Source organism: Strix uralensis, chromosome 3 (genome assembly GCF_047716275.1).
Source record: "Strix uralensis isolate ZFMK-TIS-50842 chromosome 3, bStrUra1, whole genome shotgun sequence".
In the NCBI taxonomy this organism is placed as follows: Eukaryota; Metazoa; Chordata; class Aves; order Strigiformes; family Strigidae; genus Strix; species Strix uralensis.
The window spans coordinates 94147340-94168415 of NC_133974.1; the positions used below are offsets into that span (position 1 = coordinate 94147340).

Sequence of the window (21076 nt, forward strand, 5' to 3'; positions counted from 1 at the left end):
GGGAGGCGGCCCGGCGGGGGCGAGGGGCCCGCCCAGGCAGCCGAAGCCGCCCGCCCGCCTGCCCGCGCCTTCGCCGCTGCGGCCATGGGAGCCGGGCCGCCCCCCGTGCCGCTGCCCCCCGCCGCGGGGCCGCCCCGCTGAGCGCCCCCGCGGGAAGGGGCGGCCCCGCCGCCGCCGCCCGCCTCGGGGAAGGAGCCGGCGCCGCCCGGGCCGTCTCCATCACGGGCGCTGCCGGGCGGCGGGGGCCCCGCGCTGCCGCTTCGCCCCACGGTGCCCGGGCAGGGCCCCGCGGCTGCCCGCCCTGCCCGGCGGCGGCGGGGATGTCGGGCAGCACGGCCAGGAAGGTGCAGCCCTTCACCATCAGCACCAAGCTCTCGCTGCCCAAGTGTGCCGCCGGCTTCTCCGGGGACGCCTGCCCCGGCATCGCCCTCGCCTCCGCTCTGGACGGCCACCGCGGGCTCCGCCGCAGCCTCAACGAACGCATCTCCCTCTACCTGGCCCAAGCCCGGGCAGGCCCCGCCGCCCCCGAGGGCCAGCCCCGCAGCCCCAGCCCCGGCGAGGAAGGGGGGACCGACGAGGAGCCGCTGAACCGCAGCTCCCTGGCCCGCTCCATTAAGAAGATCACGCTGTCCAACTGGCATGGGGAGCCTGGCGCGGGGGGACCCGGGGACCCGGACCGGACCGGCGGCGAGAGGAACCACAACAACAACAACAGCAGGCCAGGGAAAGCTCAGTTCAAGGTACGCGCTCCCCGTACCCCGCACCCCTGCTCTCTCCCCCTCTTCCCCGCGCTTCCCTGTTCCGGGCTGCCAGGGGATGGGGAGGTCCGGAGGGGGCTGCGCCGCGGCAGGGGATCCCTGCTGCCTCCTCCCCACGCCCTCCAGGCGGCACTCGCTCCTGGGGTAGTTGCCTTTCTTCCCACGTCCCCCCCACACACTTCTCTGTGCCGTCAGGCTGGAGGGGCCGGAGGTTTTTGCGGGCAAGCTGGTGACAAGTTTTCGCTAAGGCTAAGATGACCCAGAAGAGCTCAGCCCCAGAGCCCGAGCTGTGGAGGGCTCAGCTCTCGGGATGCCCGCGATGATGCAGTTGTGTGCGGGAAGCTGGGAACTTGCTCTCCCGTTTACCGGAGGGGAAACCGAGGCTGGGAGGAGGGAAGTGACTCACGAAGGGCCACGCAGCCGTGCACAGCCAGGAAAAGGCTAGGAGCCCGACCCAGGGCTCCTGGCATCCCACCCTCTGGGTCAGAGCACTAGCAGGCATGGGGGTCCGAATCCGTCAGCCCTGGAGGCTGGGAGACCCCCTGTGTGGCTGGGATGGGGCAGAAGGCAGCTCGGAGACCTTGCCGTTGCTGGCAAGAGCAGGCAGGAACTCCTTGAGATTTAACCCTGACCCACAACAGCTGGTTTCCCAGCGGGATAGTGCTAGGGAGAGCCACAACAGTCCACTGCCAAAACCCCCGTCTTCATTGCCAATAAAGGCCAGGCACGGCCTCACAAGAGCTGCCGCTTCCTCCGGCATGCAGGCGGCTCCTCGCTGGGTGGCTGGAGTCTGCGCAGCCCAAGAGGCATCGGCACGAGGGCTCCCCTCTTTCATATAAGGTAGGGACACGTGCTCGGCACGGTGGTGTGGTGCGGGACTCTTTGGAGGCTGCCAGGATCGGCCCCTCCTGCCTGTGCAGCCTGGGGGTGTGGAGCAGGATGGGGAGGGGGGACAGGCTGCAAGATGGAGCTTTGAGAGGGAGAGCCAGGGTACGGGGAAAAGTGTATTGAGTGGGACGGCAGCTGGAGGAGAGGAGGGAACACTGTTCCCTGGACAGGGGACAGCAGGCCTTTCTCAAGTGTGGCGGCCGGGTCTGCCCCTTGCTCCTGCCCTGTAGGAACGGGGGACTCCTCCAGGATGAGCACGGTGCAGCCCAGGAGGGTCTGGCCCTGCCCCTCTTGCTTGTGGGAAGTCATTGGCACCTATTCTTCTATGGGAACACGGCAAACCTGTGTGCTGCATTAATTTTTCTTTTAATGAGAGAAAGAAGCATTCACAGAGGAGGCAGCTGAGGCCACTACTCTTGTTTCACGTGTGGCTTTGCTCATGTCGTGAAGCCTGGGGTCCTGGGACGGGTTAGCACAGCACTTCACGGATGCCGAGGAAGGCACCGCTCCTCCTCCCAGCCTTGGGTTGCTGTGAGAGTTTGTTGTTTTGCCCGAGCGAGGACCCAGCTCCGGACGGAGGGACCAGGGTGGGGGGGCAGTCCCGGTGGAGCAGCTCTGTGGGAAGGATGAAGTCATCCTTGTGCCGGCAGCCCTGTTTTCCTGCAGCTGACAGATCGTGAGACGGGGACTTTAAATAAAGCTCCTGTGTCACCTGCAGGCTTGTCTCCCACAGCTGAGCCCTGGGGGCGGCTCAGAGGCTGCAGCTGGCGTGGGATGCAGCTGCCCAAAAGAGGGGCTTCCTAGGGTCTTATGCCCTGTAAGCACTTCACATTTAGCTCCCCACCATTCCCTAAACGGGCATCCAAATCTCTTGGCCCTGTGGTCGGGCAGGGGGGTGCCATCTCCTTCTGGCACCCTTCTGACAGACACACTGAGCTCTCACTGCGCCTGCCGGGCCGTGACTCAGCCTCTCTCCCTGCCCCCTCTTCCTGCTCGGGATAGGATGCTGTGGCATGGTATGGTGATCGTCCTCTGCAGCCACCAGCTGAGCTTTGCAGGCCCCTGGAAAGGTCCAGTGGTGGTTGTCTCCCAGGGGTTATAGGGTTGTTGAGCTGTTTGTGGGGCTCTGAGCCTTTCTGGTGGCAGCAGCTCTAGTGCTGGGGGCTGCCATCCACATTGGGACTTTTCTGCAGTCCTGCAGTCAGTAGAAAACCACTTTCTGTGCAGGGAGGGAGTCCTGCTTTGTCTGCATTGGTTCCCCCTTAGACGCCGTCCCCAGTCTGGAGTGGTCCAAGCAGTGGTGGGCTGGGTTCGGCTCTGGCTGATCCACCACCCTGTTTGTTGCGGTCTCAGAGGAGGGGGGATCAGGGCAGCACATGTTGCCCACCACCTTGTGTTGCCCTGTGCACACTTGAACGGCTGTTACAGGGGCAGCAGGGTGGCCCCGGGAAGGGAGTGGAAGGAGGTCCTGAAGTTGGCCTGCTGTATCCAACAGCCCAAGAAAAGATACATCTGTAGAGGATGAGAGTGACTGCCCTTGTGCATGATCCAAGCAGTCCCACGCACCTCTCCTAGTGGGGCTGGGCTCCATTAAGGATAAGGTAACGCGGAGTTCATCCTGGACCTCCTCTCTGTGCCTGGCTGCAGCTCCTGGACTTCCTTCCTCCTGCCTCTCCAGCTCCCACCCAGCCCCATCTGCAGGAGCCCTTCCCTGTTAGCCAGCTGCCCCCTTAACTCTTGCCTCCCGGCCAGGCTGCAGTCAGGGATCAGCAGCTGAGAGGATTCAGGTTCGTGCCAGTGGAGTTAATGTCCTCATGTGCCCTTGCACCTCTGCCCTGCTGACCTGGAGGAGCGTAGGGGGTCTGAACCTAAGAATCCTTAGACAACCAGGAGCCAGTGGTGACCACTGAATTGGTTTCTGCTGGCTTTGGAGACAATTCAAGGGGAAAAAGGTGGGGGGTGTGGAAGCTAAAATGGAGAAGGTGCTGAGCAAAGCAATCTTAGGAGGTCTTGCCACTTGCTGAACACGTAGCAGGAGCTGCAGTTGCAGCTCAGAGGAGCCTGGCCTGCATGCATAAGGAGGGATGGGCAAGAGCCCAGGCAAGCAGTGTCTGGGTACTGCCAGCAGCCTCCTCTGGCCCAGGGCAGGGGAGGTGGGTGCACACTCTTCCATCTCCTCGACTGCTGGGAGTGTCGAGCACTTCCAGGATCATGACTGTGTCTTCCCATGTCTAGGTCTTCCTCAGGAAGGATGTGGATGCGGAGGACGAGCAGCAGGAGGCCGGAAGTCCCCGGGCCGGTGGTTTCTGCTCTCCAGTGGACAGAGGTTCCCCCTTCTATGCGGTAGGTCCCCCCTGTCCTCACCGTTTATGAGTGTCTGACCCAGGGGCACAGCGTGGGGCTGAGCAAGTGAGGGCAGCTGCTGGTGGTCTGCCTGGGTGCAGATGGAGCCTCACCACTTTAAATGAGCGAGGGGACAAGCTGGGCATGACGGGGTGAGGGGTCAGCCCCCAGGCCAGCACCCAGAGGTTTTAGCACTTCCAAGGGAGCTGGATTACAGGCTCCTCCAGCCCAGGCTGTGTCAAGAGGCTGAAGATACCAGAGTTGCAGGAGGGCCTGAGAATCTGTGTTGCTATTTAAAAAAAAAAAAAAAAAAAGACAGAGGATTTCTTTAGTTCTTGTGGTTAGGCAGAAAGGCTTTGAAAAGCGACTCCCATGCCGTCAGCAGGGCAGCACATGCCAGAGTGCTTAGAGAGCCTGAAACAGTTGCCCGAACCCCGCTGCTCCACAGGCTCCCAAGAGATTGCTCCCTGGCTGGCTCGGGGGGTGGCTGGGACCCCGCAGGGCAGCTTGCACCCAGCCCCCTCGGGGAGGGAGGGCTGCCCCGGGCTGGCCCCAGGAGTAATTTCTGCCTAGTGAGAAGAGAGAGCGAGCCCTGCACCTTCAGGTTTCTCCTGAGATGCTCAGGCTCATGTTTGCCAGCAGTTACTGTGCGGTCAGGTCTCTGTCCCTGGGCAGCGGGGTGGGAAGCGAGTGCCCGGGGCAGCTGTGCCGTCCCCTGGGCTGCCTGCAGCTGGGCCCGGGGCTGATCTTGGAGGGAGGCCAGTGCTTTCACTGGCTGACCTTCGCCGTCACCCCCGGGAGAGCTGGAGCCTTGACAGAGGGTTTCGTCAGCACCAGCCGACCACGAGGCCGAGTTCCGGGGGAGATACTGTGCTTTCTGCCCCCTGCCACTGCTCACTTGGGATGGGGGTCTCTGGGTGCCCTTGAAGGAGTGGCAGGCTGAGCTTATTGGCAACCTGCCCCATGGCCCCCCCCCCATCCCATTCCCTGGCGGTGTCCCCTGGAGTGACACCAAATGGATGCCGCAGACACAAATACTCCTTGCAGAGATGTGCAGCCTCAGGCTGGAGGGGTAGCGAGCGCCGCATCTGCCTCTCAAAGTGAGCACGGGGACCAGCCCAGGTGCTGGGGGCTATCCCACCAGCCTGGAGTGACCCAGGGCTGAGGGACAGCCTGGCAACTCCCTGCCAGGGCTGCGAAAGCCACCAGCATGGCCTTGGTAGAGAGGAACTGTGCCTCGGGGTGCTGGTAGAGAACCCTAAATATGTCAGTGAAGGAGTGGGATCGGGGATGAGGCAGGCTGACATACTTTATCTGGGTTTCCAAAATGTTCCTGGGAGGTGATGGGGAGGGCTCCCTGGGACGGCATGCTGACCTCCCCCACTGCTGCCTGCCCCAGCTGGCAGGATCCCCAGCGTCATCACCCCAGAAAGAGACCCCCAAGGGCAAGGAGCCGGTCATGGCACCAAGATGCAGTGGGCGAAGCAGCATGGGAGCAGCCCCGCTCCTCGACCTGAGCCCTCTGGTAGCCCAGTTCAACCGGGAGATGATGCAGGTGAGGCCAGCCGAGGTGCCTGCCCAAGGGGCTGTGTGGGGAGTGGGGCGGGGAGGACACCGACAGCCTTTCATGTGAGCTGTGGGGTGGGGTGCGTGGCGGGGAGGGCTGAACTCCCGGCCCCGAGCAGAGCCGTGGTTGTGGCATGAGATCATGTTTGGCCGCCTCTCTCTGGCTGTCGGCCCTGGGGAGAGGGGGTCAGCCCGCACCAGGGCCCTGCTTCCTCCCCACGTGTGCACGCTCCTCCCGTCCCCCATCCTCCTCCTCCTTCTCCCAGCCCTTGTCCCTCCCCAGTGGCATGGGAATGGGGATGGCATGGGGGGCTGCTTCCATGCCATGCTTGGAGAGGGGAAGCACGGGCACTCCAGGGAGCAGGGTGCAAGGAGAAATGCTTTGTGCAGGGATGTACTGCACAGAGACCCCTGGTCTAGCCTGCCCGGGTGGGGCTTGGGTTCTCCTGGTGGACTGGAGCAGAAGCTGGAAAGAAGCAGGATGCAGCTCGCCTTCCCACCCCTGTTGCCACCAATGCCGTCCTGAACCCCTTTGCTGGCCTGTTGGTGCTTGGAGTGAACGGGTTGTCAGCTAAAAGTGTGCCCTCCAGTCACTGTCATGGCTTCAGAGGGGTTTGGGTCCCTAAAACCGCATCCTCAGGGCTCTGGCAGAGGCACCCGGCCACGTGGCTCTTCCCATGTTGCAGGCAGAGAGCTGGGTGCGAGGCAAGCTGCGGGACCTGAAGGATGGCTGCGACCTCGGGGACTGGGAGGAGGTGGCTCAAACCCTGCAGCGGGACATGAAGGATTTCGAGAACACGCTGATAAAGCTCAACCAGGTGAAGCCAGGTGGCGGCACGGCTCCCATTCCCTGCAGCACCCGTGTCCCTGGGCTCTCTGCAGTGGAGGGTCCTGGGAGCCCCTGATGCTGAGTGGGTCCCTTGGCCCCACAGATGGGTGAGCAGCTGATGTGGCGGGCGAGCCCCAGCGCTGAGGCAGTGCGGAGGCAGCTGCTGGCCCTGCGGGACCAGTGGCAGCTCCTGAAGCAGACGGCCGCCAGCCAGAGCAAAGCCCTGGGGGGGCTGCGTAGCCTGCAGGACTTCAACAGGAAAGCTGAGCAGCTGGAGGCATGGATCAGGCACAAGGTGTGGGGTGCAGGGAGCGCGGTCCGGGGAGGGGGACAGCCTGGCTGTCCCCCTGCCTTCTCACACCCTCCCCTGGCCCAGGAGGAGAAGCCCTCCCTGGCAGCCCTCCTGCAGGAAAGCCCAGACAAGATCCAGCTCACCCGCCGCATCCTTGACTTGAAGCAGGTGAGAGGCTGCTGGGGGGACTGCTGGTGTGCCGGGGACCCCAAACCCCACAAGGCTGGGGCATGGTGCAGGTCCCTGAGGGGGGATGCTTGATGTCTATCTCTCTGCTTGGGCCAGGAAGAGCAGCAGTTCCAGAGTCTGCACAAAGAGCTGAATAGCCTGGCCCAGAAGCTGGAGAAACAAGGCAAAAGTGAGAGCAGGAGCATCTCAGCCCGGCGCAAGCACCTCAACAAAACGTGAGCAGAGGATGCACGGGCTGAGCAAGGGCAAGCCAGGCACAGGGAGCTGATAGACTGGGAAGCAGGACCCCCTGAACCTCCCTCCTGCTTCCCCTTGCCCAAGCTCTGCGGAGCTCCCCATGAGGGGCATGAGCTGCCCTTCATCCACTCCCTTCCACCTGCGCAGGTGGCTGCGGCTGCAGGGAACCCTGAAGGAGCACCATGAGGCTCTGCAGCTGGCCCTGGAGGTGGCTGCCTTCCTCCAGCAAGCAGATACCCTGCTCGGGGCCATCCACGCCAAGGTACCAGCACTGGAGTCAGGGTCAGCCTGGTGCAGGGCTGTTGCATGGCCAGAGCGAAACTGGGTGGGTAACACTCCACACTTATCCCCTGTGTGGGGGCTGCTGTGGTCCCAGTACCCTCAGCCTGGGGCCTGGGGAGAGAGCTGGGGGATGGAGACTGGTGTAAGAAGGGGAGCCAGAGTGGCAAGTGCAGCTTTGCAGCATCCTTTGCTGCTGGAGCTGAGGGCAGGGCCCCATCCTTCTCCCGCTGCTGACTGCAGCTTCTTCTTACAGCAGAGGAGCATCTGCGGTGTAGGGAAGCCAGGAGAGGGCGAGCCGTGCCGGGATCGGGATGTCAGGGACATAGCCAGCCAGGTGATGGTAAGTGCAAGGCTCTGCCTCATCCTCTGAGCCCTGGGGGAGCATCCCGACAGAGGGGAGACGTGTGTCCTCCCAGGTCAGCCCTGGCACCAGGAGGGTTGGGGGCTCAGTGGGCACCCACAGCTGCGTGAGGTGGCCACGGCTGTGTGATGGACAGGGGAGCCTCCCTGGGGGCAGTGAGGGACCAGACTTGGCACTCACCGCCTCTCCTGTCCGGGCTGGGCTGGTGGTGGCTTGCCATCACGCACTTGCACCACGGCCGCAGTGGCTTGTCCCTGACCAGCCCTGTCATCACTCCCTGGCTGCTGTCTCTCCTCCAGATGCTGGATGTGACCGTGTCCCAGCTCCTCAGCCTGCAGCCCAGCCTGGCAGCCCAAGTCACCCCCAAGCACCGAGACGTCAAGGAGAGCTGGGCACAGCTCCAGCAGGTGCTGAGGTAGGGCACAGCCCGACAGGAGCCCCAGGGTCTCAACCCTGATCCCCCAGTGTTGGAGCCAGAGGACTGGGGAAAGACCTGGGTTAGTCCCTGGCAGGATCTCTGGGGTATCAGCTCCATTTAAGGTTGCTCTTTTCTCCATCCTCTGTGCCCCTGGACCTTCTTTGTGCCCTTTTCCCAGGACGGAGAAGGCTCCAGCGCTGGCAAGCAGTTCCCCGGCAGGCGAAGCTGTGGCTCCAAGTGTGGAGCCCCGAGGAGACGATAGTGGCCGTGGGGCCATCAGGAAGGAAGCAAAAGACAAATGGATGAGAGGTCCTGGGAGCATGGTGAGCACTACCTTCCTCCAGGCATCTCCAGCACCTCTGCCTCAGGAAGACAGGGGAGCTTATGGGAAAGGAGTTCAGAAGTTGGGCAAAGCCCAAGCTGAGCATGCCTGTGACCTGGCCCCACTGCTTACAGGAGGTGATAAGTGCCAGGCCCAGGGCAAAGCAATGCGTGCTTTGGGCTGGCAAAGGAGAAATGGGAGCCTTTCTGCCATAGGTGCTGAAGGACATGCCGGGGAAGATGGTAGAGCACGGGACAGGGAAGGAGAGCAGCCCTGGCTCCCCAGTGGCAGGGCAGCCCCTTCATGGCAGGGACAGCAAAAGGTACCGGCTCATGGAGGTGGCTGTGGGGAGTGAGATGTAGTTGGAGGGGATGTGGATGGGGGTCCTCTGTGCAAGGGGGGACCTTGCAGTCCTGACTAACCCTCTCTCCACAGGAGGAGAAGAGAGGCAGAGTCTGAGTGGGGGATGCAGCAGCCAGAGGCCCAGGTGCAGGATGTCTGTTGGGCAGTGAACACAGTAATGTCTCCCCAAGAGCTCCTTTTGCTCCCAGCCCAGCCAGGGGAACCAGTGTCGAGGGGGACCCCCTTCCCAACCCCCTCCCACTGCTTGTGGGCATGCATGTTTGTGCACTCACACCTGTCCCTGGTCTGGGCACTAATGCACCATGTCTCCCTGCTCCTCAGCAGACTGTGTCCCTGCCGAAGGAGAGCATGGGTCCTGGAGTCCCCCCGTGTCCAGCGGAGGATGTTGAGAGCCTGGAGGCAGCACAAACGCAGTGGGAGCCCCTGGACCCCAGCACCAGGGCTGTGCTCCGGGTGAGTCCCCTCGAGTGTGGGGTGAGGGGGTACACTGGGTAGGGCCTATCCTAACCGCCCTGCCTGCCTCCCAGGAGGGGCCAATGCTGGTGGGGCCCACGGGGAGCCCGCAGGTAGAGGCCATGCTGCAGGAGCTGGGGGAGCTGTGGGAGGACCTGCAGAGGAAGCACCAGGAGAACGGCGCTGTGCTGCGGGAAATCGATAAGGTACATGGAGGCAGGGCTGGGGTGGGCACAGGGTCATGCCCCGATCGCAGCAGTTTGCTGGGTATTGACAAGTGAGGCTGGTGCCCATGGGGACAGGAGCTGCAGTGTTGGCAGCGACATCTTCGGCTGGCCTTGCTGCTCCAGCTGTGCTGCCCAAGCGCCCAGTGGCCCAGGTACCCACATTCTGGTGGCAGCATGGCTTCTGCCTCCCCTGGGTGGCTCAGAGCCAGGCTGATGGGCTCCCTGCTGTCCTTGCAGTCACTGAGGCTGGTGGGGGAGCTGGACCGGGCCGAGCGGTGGCTGCAAGCTGTGGCTGGGTCACTCTCGGAGCCAGCCACCATGAGAAGCCCGGTGGAGCTGCGGCAGGACCTGGAGGAGACAGGCCAGCTGGAGAGGCAGCTGGTGCTGTGCGGCCTCAAGCTCCAGGCACTGCGGGAGGAGGCAGCGGGCGAGCCACCCACTGAGCATGAGGGAGCAAGGAAGATGCAGAGGAAGGTGGAGATGGTGGAGGAGAAGTGAGTCCAGGGGGAAGGTTCCTCCTCTTTGGTCTCCAGGTGGTCTGGGAGGAGGATGCTTGCCCCTAGGAGGTGCAGAGGGTACCAGCACCTTTGACGGCCACCTGTCCACACAGGTTGGCACACGTGCAGGCAGCCTTGCGGCGCCGGGCGGCAGACCTGCGTGACTCCCTAGTGCTGTCCGAGTTCCTGCAGGACCTGCAAGAGGAGGAGGCACGGAGCCAGCAGGGACCTGCAGCGGTGAGCAGTGGGGCCAGGCATCCCTTGGGATCACCAGGCACCTGGGACTGGCCCAGGGTTGGTCTGTGGCTGGCAGGGAGACCCCATGGGTGCCCCACTCTGGCCCAGCTGCCTGGGGGGTCACTCCCCATCTCCCTCATGCCCCGTGTTTCTGTTGGCTTCAGCCAGGGAGCGGGCGTTGCAGCTTGCAGGGGTCTTTTCCCCTGCTCTCAGCCCAGGCCGGGCAGCTGCCGAGCAGCGAGGTCATGAGCCACCCCTTGGGAGAGCTGCAGGAGGCTGTGGAGATGCTGAACGATGCAGTGAAGGAGAGGGAACGGGTCATGGAGGTGACTGCAGAGACAGAGAGCCTGGAGCGCCTGGTAAGGGATAGAGATGGTGTGTCTGGGGATGCAGCTGGGTGGTCCACCTGCAGCTGGACATGTGGCTAGTTGGGACGGGGAACGCACCTCGGCTAGTCCCACTGGAACAAGGGGGTGTTGGGATACACAGGGACCGCTCTGTGTGAGGCTGGTGTCCCCGTCCCTCCTGTGGCTGGTGCTCCCTGCCCTTTTGCAGGCGCATAGCAGGGTGCCCCCAGGCTGGGGTGGACTGGGGCTGCATGGTGAGTGGTGGTGGAGGGGGTCCCATGCCGGGGCTCATCTCTTTTTCTCCACCCCTCCCATCCAGGTGGCGGAGGTGTCCCCACGCCTGGAGGCCCTTCGATGCAGAGCTGAGGCGCTGGCTAGAGACACTGCCCAAGCAGAGAGCGGCTTCACCGCAGTGAAGAGCGAGAAGGACCTCCAGGGGCTGCAGGGCTTGCTGAGCCGGCAGCAGGAGATGGAGGTGAGACCGGAGGAGCACCGTGGCTAGCCGTGCCCGTGGTGGGGAGGTGTCCCAGCTGGCTGGGGCCATCCTGGGGAGGCGTTGGCCCCAAGGGCCCAGGTGTCGTAAGCCTTGGCACGCTGCGGCAGGCTGGGCTGGAATTTTCCAGCAGAGCTGAGCCCTGCCCCACTCCACTCCCCTCTGCCAGGCCAGGCAAGGGGAGAGAGCTTGCGTCAGGTCCCGTGTGCCAGCGCCCGGCTGCCAGCACCCGGCTGCCAGCACCTCGCTCATCTTCCCGCCAGTGGGGAGGTGACTCATGCGAGCAGAGCGGGGAAACCAAGCAGCCCTCCGCTCTGCCCATCCTCCCCGCTGAGGGTGGCTCTGCCTGCTCCCTGCAGCCCCTCCACCAGCATCCTCCCCTCCATCCTCCCCTCCATCCTCCCCTCCATCCTCCCCTCCATCCTCCCCTCCATCCTCCCCTCCATCCTCCCCTCCATCCTCCCCTCCATCCTCCCCTCCATCCTCCCCTCCATCCTCCCCTCCATCCTCCCCTCCATCCTCCCCTCCATCCTCCCCTCCATCCTCCCCTCCATCCTCGAACAGAGGGGAGTCCAGCCTGGGTGCAGAGGGGTTGGATGCATCCTGAACCTTTTCTGCCTTGTGATCTTTAGCGTGCGGTGTCAGAGACCCTGCAGGGGCAGCTGGAGGAGCTGGAGAGGGCAGCTGCCCGCTTGCAAGAGCTCTGCCCCGCTCGGCTGTGCCCCATCAGCCGGGAGGTGCAGGGGACGTTGCAGGCCTGGGCAGGGCTGCAGGAGCTCCTGCGGGAGACCCGGGCCCACGTGCAGCAGGCCAGCCAGCTGCGGCACTTCTTCAAGGATTACTTAGCCATGATGTAAGTGGCAATGAGCTGTCGGGGCTGTCTCTGTGGTGGCTGGGAGGGAGCTGGTGAGAGCATGGCGTTGCCGGAGCATGGGCTGCTGACAAGTACATGGGCAGTGCCAGAGCTGCAGCCAGGCAAGACCATGGGGAGCCTGGAATGAAGGGCTGTGCCAGGGCTGCCTGCTGTGGTGCAGTGCCACAGCAACTTTCCCTATGCCACCAGACTTTCTGTGCTACCCCAGTGAGCTGCTTCCAGCCATCCCTGAGTATGGGAATGGCTTCCCGGGGGCCTGCAGGGCTGAGGAGGTATTGGGTTGTTCCTCAGCCTGTCTTTCATATGCCTACAGCTCCTGGACGGAGGACACACGGGCTCAGATCTTCTCTGAAAGCCCAAGCGGCCACGGCCTCCCGGAGACTCCATGTGAGGAGCTGGAGAGGAGGATTGAAGGGAAGCTCAAGGAGTTTGAGGCACTGGCGGCATCGGGGCAGCAACTGGTGTCTGAGGAGCACTACCTGAGTGCAACAGTAAGGACAGAAGAAATGGGGTTGGGGAAACCCTCAGCACCCTCCAAAATCCTCTGGGAAGAGTCCCAGGACGAGAGAGCAAGGTGCGGGCGCAGAGCCCCAGCAAGTGGTACAGGGCTGACCATGCATCCTCAGGGCAGGAAGGGGTTTCACCCAGCCATTAATGCATGTTGAGACCTGAGGTGATGTGACAGACTGTATCCTGCTCCCAAAAATCTCCTAAATTCCTCCATAGTGAGGTGCCCTGGTAGGGCCAGTGTCCCTGGGCCAGGAGTCCTTGCAGGCTGTCCAGCATCTCTCCTCCCCTCAGATAAAGGAGCGCTTGGAGGAGCTGCAGAGCATGCTGGGCTGGGTGCTGGTGCGCTGGAGAGCACAGAGGCACCAGCGGGACCCAGGGAGCAAGCAGGAGGACAGAAGGGACCTGGAGAGCCCATCGGACACATCCCCCACCGGCCAAGTGAGTACCCAGCCCCATTGAGACTGTTGGGGAGCAGAACCAGCCTCGAGGCTGAGGGTCACAGTGGTGGTGGAGAAGTAGGGGAGGGATGTGTGGCAATACCTGTGGGACTCCCTGGGGTTCAGGCAGGACAAAGTGAAGATTGTGTCCTGAGAAAGTGCCTGGCCCCAGCAGCCCTTCCTCCACATTCCCTCTCTCGCCAGGAGCAGTGTGCCCCATGTTCTCAGCCCCGGCTGGAGAACATCCACAGCCCAGTGGAGTTCACTCCCTGCTCCCTCCTCGAGCCCATGCAAAGATCAGAGCCACAGCTGCCAGCAGGAGTGGCCATGTCCCCACTGGCATCACCCCTCTCAGATGCCCCATCGGGAGTGGAGCAGAGCTGGGGGGACCCCAGCAGCTCAACACCCCACAGTGTGGGACCCCCCAAGGAGACTGTCATCTGGGATCCCGCTGAAACCTCCACGCTGCTGCTGCCACCACGGGGCCCTGGCGGGCTGGGGGGCACAGTCAACCTCATCCTCAGCATCGGCAAGAAGGGCGAGAAGAAGAAGGTGCAACCGGTGGCTGGCAGCGAGCAGCCGGGGCAGGAGACGCTGCGGACGGTACGTAGGGGATGGTAGGCAGCTTTGGCAGAGCCATGGGTGAGCACCCAGTGCCTGTCCCAGGGCCAGCCACTGCTGTGCAGCCAGGGCAGCTCCCTGGAGCTGTGCCCTCATGCAAACTGGGAGGCTTTGAGGGCTGTGGGGTAGCCCCCATGCTGGGACCCCACCCCCAGCCATTTCCAAGCAATGTGTTGGGGCTCTGTCAAGTCTCAGGAGAGGGACCTTTGGCTGTGCTGATGCTGAGCAATGCCCAAGGGCTGAGGACCAGCTTGCACCACCCCCTTTGCCTGCGCTCTCTTGCTGTGGCTCCTTGCCCACTCTGCCCTCAACTCTCTCTGTGTCTCTCTCTCCCCCCTGCTCAGCTCCCCACCACTAAACCCTCAGGCTGTAAAACCTTTTGGAAGCGTTGCCAGGGGCTTTTAGGAAACACTTGGGGTAGTTTAAAGCGAAAGAGAAAGCCGCCTCACCAGCTGGTGGAAGAGGTAACTTTCCTGGGGGAGGCTGCATGCCGGGCAGAGTGGCTGCATGGCGTGAACCCCCAGCTACCAACCCTCCTGGCCATGCCGCTGTGCCCTGCCAGCAGTGGTCCCTCGGGAGAGGGGAAATGCTCCCAGTGCGGTGGGCAGAGTGTGGATGCTGGGACATGACAGGAGGGGGCTCAGATGGGCCTGGCCACAGTTTGGCCCCCTGGGTAAGTGGTTTTGGTGGCCACGGGAGGCACGGCAAACTGGTAGCCGGTTGGAGAGCCTCCCTGCTCCGTTGCTGGGGGGCAGCAGCAGTCCCTTATGCAGCTGAGTGAAGGGGGAAAGGGTGGATGGGGCCATGTGAGGGTGCACGTTCTGGGGGGAGCTCGCTCCAGGTTGCATGGCTTGTAACTTGGGGGCTGGAAGCCTGGTATTTTGTTGGGGTTTGCATCCATTTGTTACTGCAGAGCCTGCACAAAGGCCTGTGTGTGATGAGTCCCAGAGGCAGTCGGGCCCCCACGCAGCCAGGCTGGGTAGCCCAAGGGGGAGGGCAGGGGGCCAGAGAGGCCAGAGGGCATCAAGGCAGGACAAGGGGCTGCTGAGCTGCCAGGAGGGTTTTGGTAATGGGCATCCTCCAACCTAAGGGGTACAGAGGGACACTGCTCCAGCTCCTGCAGGCAAAGCCCTTTGCTTTCATCCTGGCAGCTGCGGAAACCTAGGAGAGGGGCTGCAGCTGGTCTGGAGAGGGTGTCTGCAGGGAAGGGGAAGGGAAGGGGCTGTGCTCAGCCCCTGCCCTTGCATTTGCCTGCTCTGCTGCCTGGGGGCATGCAGGGCTGGCAGGAATGGGCAGCAGTGACTGTTGTCTCATTAGCCACCCAAAAGCGGTGGCCTGGAGGACAGTGGTGCTAGGGAAGAGCACAGGCAGCCCCCACTGCACCACACCTGGGGGACTCCATCACAGGCAGGGATTCCCTGCCTGCACTGGGGTGGGAGCAGCCCTGGGGGGCTGAGGTGGAGCCATGCCACTCCCAGTTCTGCCACTGGTGAGTGTTTTTGGCTACCTGCCCCCCTGGCTCCCTGCTTGCCCAGGGTCACACCATAGAGAGGGAGCGGTCAGCATGGGATGGTGGAGGCTCTGGCCATGGAGGTCACCCCTCTCTCCTTCTCTGTGTCTTCAGGCACAGGTGGAGGCCCGGAAAACCTCCAGCACCAAGCGGCCACCTGCCCACCACCCTCTGGCATCCAGTGGCGGGATGCCGGCTGCCTCCCACACCCTTCCCAGGGCTGGGGCCGGCTCCCTCTTCAACAGCCTGCAGCGGCGGGAGCGGGCTGAGCAGGCCCGCCTGCTGACACTACAGGGCATCATGGGTACCGGCTCCCTGCAGCCCGCGCCCGAGGAGCACCATGGCCCCAGCAACACGTGGCCTCAGAAGTGTGGCCGGAGGAAGGGGGAGCCGGGGGCAGCCATGGCTGGACCCCCACTTGGGGAGCTGCTGCTCTACGTCAGGAACCCACTGGTGCGGGACATCGATGCTGAGTGCGGGGTGGCCCCCCGGGACCCCCACCTCCCTGACCTGAAAACCCCGTGCCCACACCTTTCCCTGGGCTCCGTGCTCAGCCTGGACCTACCCCGGGACACGGTGGTCCTGGGCTGCCACAGAGGGGCTGCGACATGGCGGGAAGAGGTGGAGGAACAGGAGCAGAGGCAGGGCGGGGGGGTGAGGCCACAGGAGCCCACAGGCAAGCATGGGGCTGGATGGCAGGAGGAGGTAGATGTGGATGGGCACAGTCCCCAGGGGCCCAGTGAGGTGCTGGGGATGTCCCCTAAAAGCGAGCGAGGAACATGGTTCGAGGAGGTGAGCTTCAACCCCAGCTACAGCCAGCAAAAGGCACACTGTGCTGGGGAGGAGTGCTGGAGCTCGCGGTGCCCCGACAGCGCTGGTAAAGACCTCCTGGACTTCAGGCTGAGCCGGCCCTCCCGTGTCGGTGTGCTGCATGAGAGGGTGGGGAGGGAGGGGGGCAAGCTGGCTGCCCGGCTGGGCCAGGATGGCAGCCCCGGCAGGGCCAGGCATCGTGAAGCTGCATGGCTGGAGCTTGGGCCATCCCCTGCCGGCATCCCAGGCAGGGCAGGAGCCGTTCCCAGCACTACCCGCGCACAGTGGCCAGCCAGCAGTGGCCAGCCCAGAGGGTCCCCGGCTTCCCCCTTGACCCCCAACCAGCTCTCTGTCTTCGAGTGGGCACTGGGGTCCCCCCGGCTCCCCAGCCCCGTGTTGGGCTCTGGGGAGGTTTGCCACCCTGCCCACAGGCAGTTTGAAGAAGAGGAGGAGGAGCTGCAGGCCATCTGGGATGGGGCGGGTGAGCGGCGGGCACCCAGCCTGCCAGCAGGCAGCCATGCCCACCACCGGCCGGGGAGCGGGGCAGGCAGCCTGCCCAGCCCTGACGCCACCACCAGTGGGCCCCTCATCCTCTCGTCGGCCAACAACGTGCTAGTGGCCAAGTTCACCCTCCCCACTGCCGCCCGGCTCCTCCACAGCCCGTCTGGAGAGAAGAGCCCCGGCGCGGGGCACAGCAGCGGTGGCAGCCCCAGCAGACACGGGGTGTCCCCCTGCGTGGAGGCGCTGGTGTCTGCAACCCCCTTGGATGGCCCCGGCGCCTGGGATCAGCGGAGGCATGGGGAAGAGGAGAGAGAGGGCAGCAAGGTGAGAGCTGCGGGCCAGGGGCTCTCCCTCAGGGTCAGGCAGGGGGCTGGGGACACCCCAGGCAACAGCTGGGTTACCTGCTCCAGAAACGTGACCTGTGTTTGGAGACTTCCCAACTCTGATGGCCCCTTTGCTCCAGCTGGTGGGGCAGGGAGGAGCTAGGTGCTGAATTTGGGGGTCTCTGCAGCATGCATTCCCCCACCAGCCCTCAGCCTTAGCAAGGCAGCACTTCACCCCAAAAGCCTACAAACAGTCCAGAACCTGCCCAGGTGCAGAAAATTATTCCTGTTGTCCCATTCCCCCCTTGGCATCGCCCGCCAGGGATGGGTTAGATGCTCCCTGTGTCAGATGCCTGGAGGCTGAGCTGGCACTGCCAGCCCCAGCACTGCTTCACTCACCCCCTGTCCCCTTGCAGGGCTCTCCCGGTAAGACGGAGTTTCAGATGATGGAGGGGACGCTGGAAAGGAAACACGTGTTGCAGACAGGAGGGAGGAAGGTACAGGCATGGCTGTGGGGCTCCTTTGGGACTGGGGTGCTGGGACATGGGGGGGGCATCCAGGTTTTGGGGCAGGAGTGAAGCCAGGGATGCTCCTGGCACTACCATGGCAGTGCTGCTGGACATGCTGGGAGGGCAGAGCCCACGGGGGCTGGGGTGCATTTTGAGTGGCAAGGGACTGCCTATCTTCTCCCAAACGTGTTGGCATCACAGCTGTCCCTTGCTTGCATCCCACAGGCCAACTGCCGGGCCTGGAGCCTCTTTCATGCCGTGCTGATGCGGCAGACGCTGTGCTTCTACCAGGACCGCAGGGACAGCCTCAAGGTGTGGTGGGGGAGAGCGGGGTTACATGGGAGGGGGCTGGCAGCAGGATGGGGGGCTGGTGGCCAGGTAGGGCAGAACCTGCCAACCCTTGCTCTTGCTGTTCCTTGTGCTGCAGAGCTCCGTGGTGGCCCTTCCCCTGAACCTCTCCGGGGCAGTCTGCACCCCAGATGCTGAGTACACCAAGAAGACCAACTGCTTCAGGCTTCAGTGAGTCACCCCAACCCAGGGCAGCCAGGGCCTCATAGCCACAGCACTCCCTAATGTGTCCCTGCTGGGACAGACGTGCACCAGCACCCTCACCCAGGGCCAGATCAGTCCAGTGCTTAGATGAGGATTTCCTTCTTTCTTTCTCACCTGCTTCCCTTCTTTCTTTCTCACCTGCTTCCCTTCTTTCTTTCTCACCTGCTTCCCTTCTTTCTTTCTCACCTGCTTCCCTTCTTTTCTAGGCTGGTGGGGGCTGTGGTATCTGTACCCCACATCTGTCTCATTGCTGGCTTGTTCTCCCCCTGCAGGCTGCGGGATGGCTCCGAGTACCTCCTGAGGGCCCCCTCCCAGCCCCTCATGAATGAATGGGTCTCCAAGCTGCAGCAAAACTCAGGTGAGCATCCCTTGCTGGCAGATCAGGGGCCCAGCTATATGCAGTTACCATGGGTGCGCAGTCCCTGCTGAGCCCTCTGACACATGGGGGGGTCAGAAGAGCAGCAGCACAGCGTTGTCTCTGATTTATGCATCTTCCTAACCTGCCTTGGGAACAGCAGTTCTCTGCCAGGCAGGATTTGGAGGCTTTGTTTTCACACCACATACACAGTTATAAATCAGGAATAGCACAGCTGACGTCAGTGGAGCCTCAGCAGCAAAAATCCAGTGTCAGGAAAATTATAATTGCGCCTCGGTCTTCTTCCATCTCCTCTGTGGGACCTGGAAACCCCTTGCCTGCCCTCCAGGCAAGGAGACCTGTAATACTGAGGTCTTCCTGCTGCTGTACCCTTACCCAAGGAGGTTCAGGCCCCACCATGAAATTTTAGGCTAGCTGGCTGGCAGGACCAAGAGCAGGCGCTACAGCAGGAGGTCGGAGGGGCCAGCCATGTAGCACAGGCACCCGGAGCTGGGGCTGGCTCTATGGGACAGTCTTGTGTGCTGCCAGCATGCAGCAGGATGTTTGCTGTGCCCCCAGGTTTCCCCGAAGTGGATTACTTCCAGGCGGCGGCACAGCATGTCGAGGGCACCGGTGGTGCTGGTGGGTGAGTAGCCAGAAGCCGGCTAGCCAGGTCTCATTGTTACAGATCTCTCCCATGCTTGCCAGTGTGTGCTGCTCCAGCAGGGCATTGGTGGGCCAGTCTGGTTTGCTAAATCTCTGCTACCTTCCAGTTTCAGCAAGGTCTCCAGCCCTGGGAGCTCCCACCTCCAGGGACATCATCAGGTTGCGACCACCAAGAGCCAGGAGATCGTGGTGCTACCCCACTCAAACACCTGGCTGCAGCGACCTCTGGGCAGCCAGGATGGCTTAGCCGATGAGGCTGTGGCATCAGCAGGTGACTTTCTGCCTGGCTGGGCTCCTGCTGTCTCCTGACTCCTCTCCCCAACCCAGAGAGGTGCAAGGGAGCTGACTGGAGGAAGCTGAAGGCTGTGTGTCAGTCTTGAACTTGGTGGTGTCTGGGCCAGGAGTCCCAGGGCCCTGTGCCCAGGAATAGGGTTGGGGGAAGGACCACTTACCTCCCTTCGCTTCCTGGATACTGGGATAACCACACATTTCCCTATCCTCTTTGGGGCTGACACAGGGGTGTCCTGTGGTGGCCTTGCCTTGTGACATGTCTCCATTCTGCTTCAGAGGATGCTCCTGGGGCTGGGCACAGGCAGCAGCAGTGGTCACCCAGGGGGTCTCCCGGGATATGGGACAACAGCTGCCACGAAGACGACTATGGGCTGGTGGCCAACAAGAGGAGGTCCTACTCCTTCACCTCAGGTACGGCCCTGGTTTCCTGTCACTGCCAGGAGGTGGCACCAGTGTCCCTGTCCCCACAGACACCCGAGGACAGGTGCAATGCTGCTCCAGCACCCACCGGTTCCCACATCCCCATGCCCTGGGCTGCAGCCCCCGTTCGAGGAGGGCTCTGGGGGGCCAGCAGCACTTGCTGGCACCCTGCCCTCCCCAGTGACTGCTCCCTCTTGCAGCCACCTACCAGAAGATTGCCCCGGTGGCTGTGCCCAAGGAGTCCGTGGAAGCCGGGAGCAGCTACTCAGTCACGCTCTACATTGAGGAGCAAGCACCGGCCGTGCCCCGGGCACGCTGCCACTCCTTTGTGGCCCGGCCGGGGAGCCCACGGGACACACTGGGCGAGAAGACCCCTGGCCCCCTTCGTCCCAAGAACAAATCCGTCTTCAAGAAGTTCTTCGGGAAGAAGGAGTGAGCCCCAGCTGAGGGGAAGAAAAGCCCTAGCCTGTCCTTTATCCCCCTCTTGGGTGCCATCCTGGCACGGTCTCCGCTCCCAGCACCAGCTCACCGCTCGCTGCCTTCCCGGGGGGAGAGAGGCTGCAGCAAGGGCTCTGCTCCAGCTGGCCCCGGGGCTGCACCACGCCCCAGCCACTGCAGCCCCCGGCCTCAGCCTGGCGCTGAGCACCCCTCCTGCTGCCCTCCAGGTGCTGTCCCTGAGTGCCGCTGGCTCCCCGGGTGTCCTGCCGACATGCAGCACAAGCAGGGGTGGGGTGGGATGGTTGTTTTTATTAAAAAACAAGCAGATGCTTAGTCTGGGAGCTTATTCCTCCAGCAGCACCTGTCAGTGCAGGAAGAGAGGGGCTCTGCAAGGTGATTCCTGCTAAGGGGTGGGGGGAGCTTCAGATGAGGGGGGGCCCTGCAGCGGGGTTCGGTCCTGTGAAGCCTTAGCTGTCTGGTGCTTCTCACAGTGATGCTTTGTCCTGTGATTCCTCTGTGCCTTCACCCAGCCCATCTAATCCCACAGGGCACCTGGGCCCTTTTTCCCTGCTGCAGGAGCACAGCAGGGAAGCTGCTGCCTACAGAGCAAATCCTCCTGCCTGCACAGCCCTGCCTGCCCTGCCTAGCCTTCCTCTCTCACAGGATAGCCACCCGCCCCCGTCATGGCAGGTGGATGCTACATGCCATGGAGGGGGCCAGGGGAGTGTGGACGGACCCTCAGGGCTTCCTGCATCACAGATATTTTGCAATAACTTCACCAGGCTATGCCAGCTTCAGCTGCCCTGGTTCCTGCCTGCACTGGGAAGGGGGAAGAGGAGCTGGCCCAACCTGCCCTGAGTGTGCATTAGTACCAGGGGGAGAAGGGGAAGTTTCCAGGGCTGTTGGTACCAGGGCCTCTCCCCGTCGGGCTGCGAGGCTTGGCTGCGCACACCCCTCGCCTCCTCATACACAGTGTGGGGCTTAAAATAGAAGTGCTGGCTGCAGCCCAGCTCTGCAGCAAGGGCTGCGAGAGCAAAAATGCTCCCACCACCCCCTCTCCCTCCTTCAGTGTCCCTGGGTCTGGGGACAGGCAGTGAGGTGGAGGTGGGCACGCTGGTGTCACTGGCAGAGGGGCTTTCTCCATGCTCCCAGTGAGG

The 21076-nt window shown here is 63.1% G+C and overlaps 1 protein-coding gene across 1 annotated transcript; it reads left to right on the forward strand.

Moving 5' to 3' along the window:
• Positions 1–188: 188 nt before the first annotated feature.
• Positions 189–20252, forward strand: LOC141941168 (uncharacterized). The gene is made up of 32 exons (XM_074863437.1): positions 189–740; positions 3882–3989; positions 5389–5544; positions 6242–6373; positions 6488–6679; positions 6761–6844; positions 6962–7080; positions 7250–7364; positions 7638–7724; positions 8045–8160; positions 8342–8486; positions 8701–8807; positions 8921–8972; positions 9170–9301; positions 9376–9507; positions 9766–10022; positions 10139–10262; positions 10427–10621; positions 10929–11084; positions 11735–11955; positions 12290–12467; positions 12778–12924; positions 13128–13526; positions 15169–16689; positions 17105–17185; positions 17423–17509; positions 17625–17716; positions 18022–18107; positions 18684–18750; positions 18878–19041; positions 19338–19472; positions 19682–20252. The coding sequence occupies exons 1-32, from the start codon at positions 321–323 to the stop codon at positions 19915–19917; spliced, it is 6243 nt and encodes a 2080-aa protein (XP_074719538.1). The 5' UTR covers positions 189–320; the 3' UTR covers positions 19918–20252.
• Positions 20253–21076: the final 824 nt, after the last annotated feature.

What these genes read in the sequence shown, in the direction of transcription:
- LOC141941168 (XM_074863437.1), top strand. Translation starts at nt 321, where the DNA reads ATGTCGGGCAGCACGGCCAGGAAGGTGCAGCCCTTCACCATCAGCACC. An exon ending in ACATAGCCAGCCAGGTGATG is followed by an intron (nt 7,725 to 8,044) that starts GTAAGTGCAAGG and finishes TCTCTCCTCCAG; the next exon opens with ATGCTGGATGTGACCGTGTC. An exon ending in GTCCTACTCCTTCACCTCAG is followed by an intron (nt 19,473 to 19,681) that starts GTACGGCCCTGG and finishes TCCCTCTTGCAG; the next exon opens with CCACCTACCAGAAGATTGCC.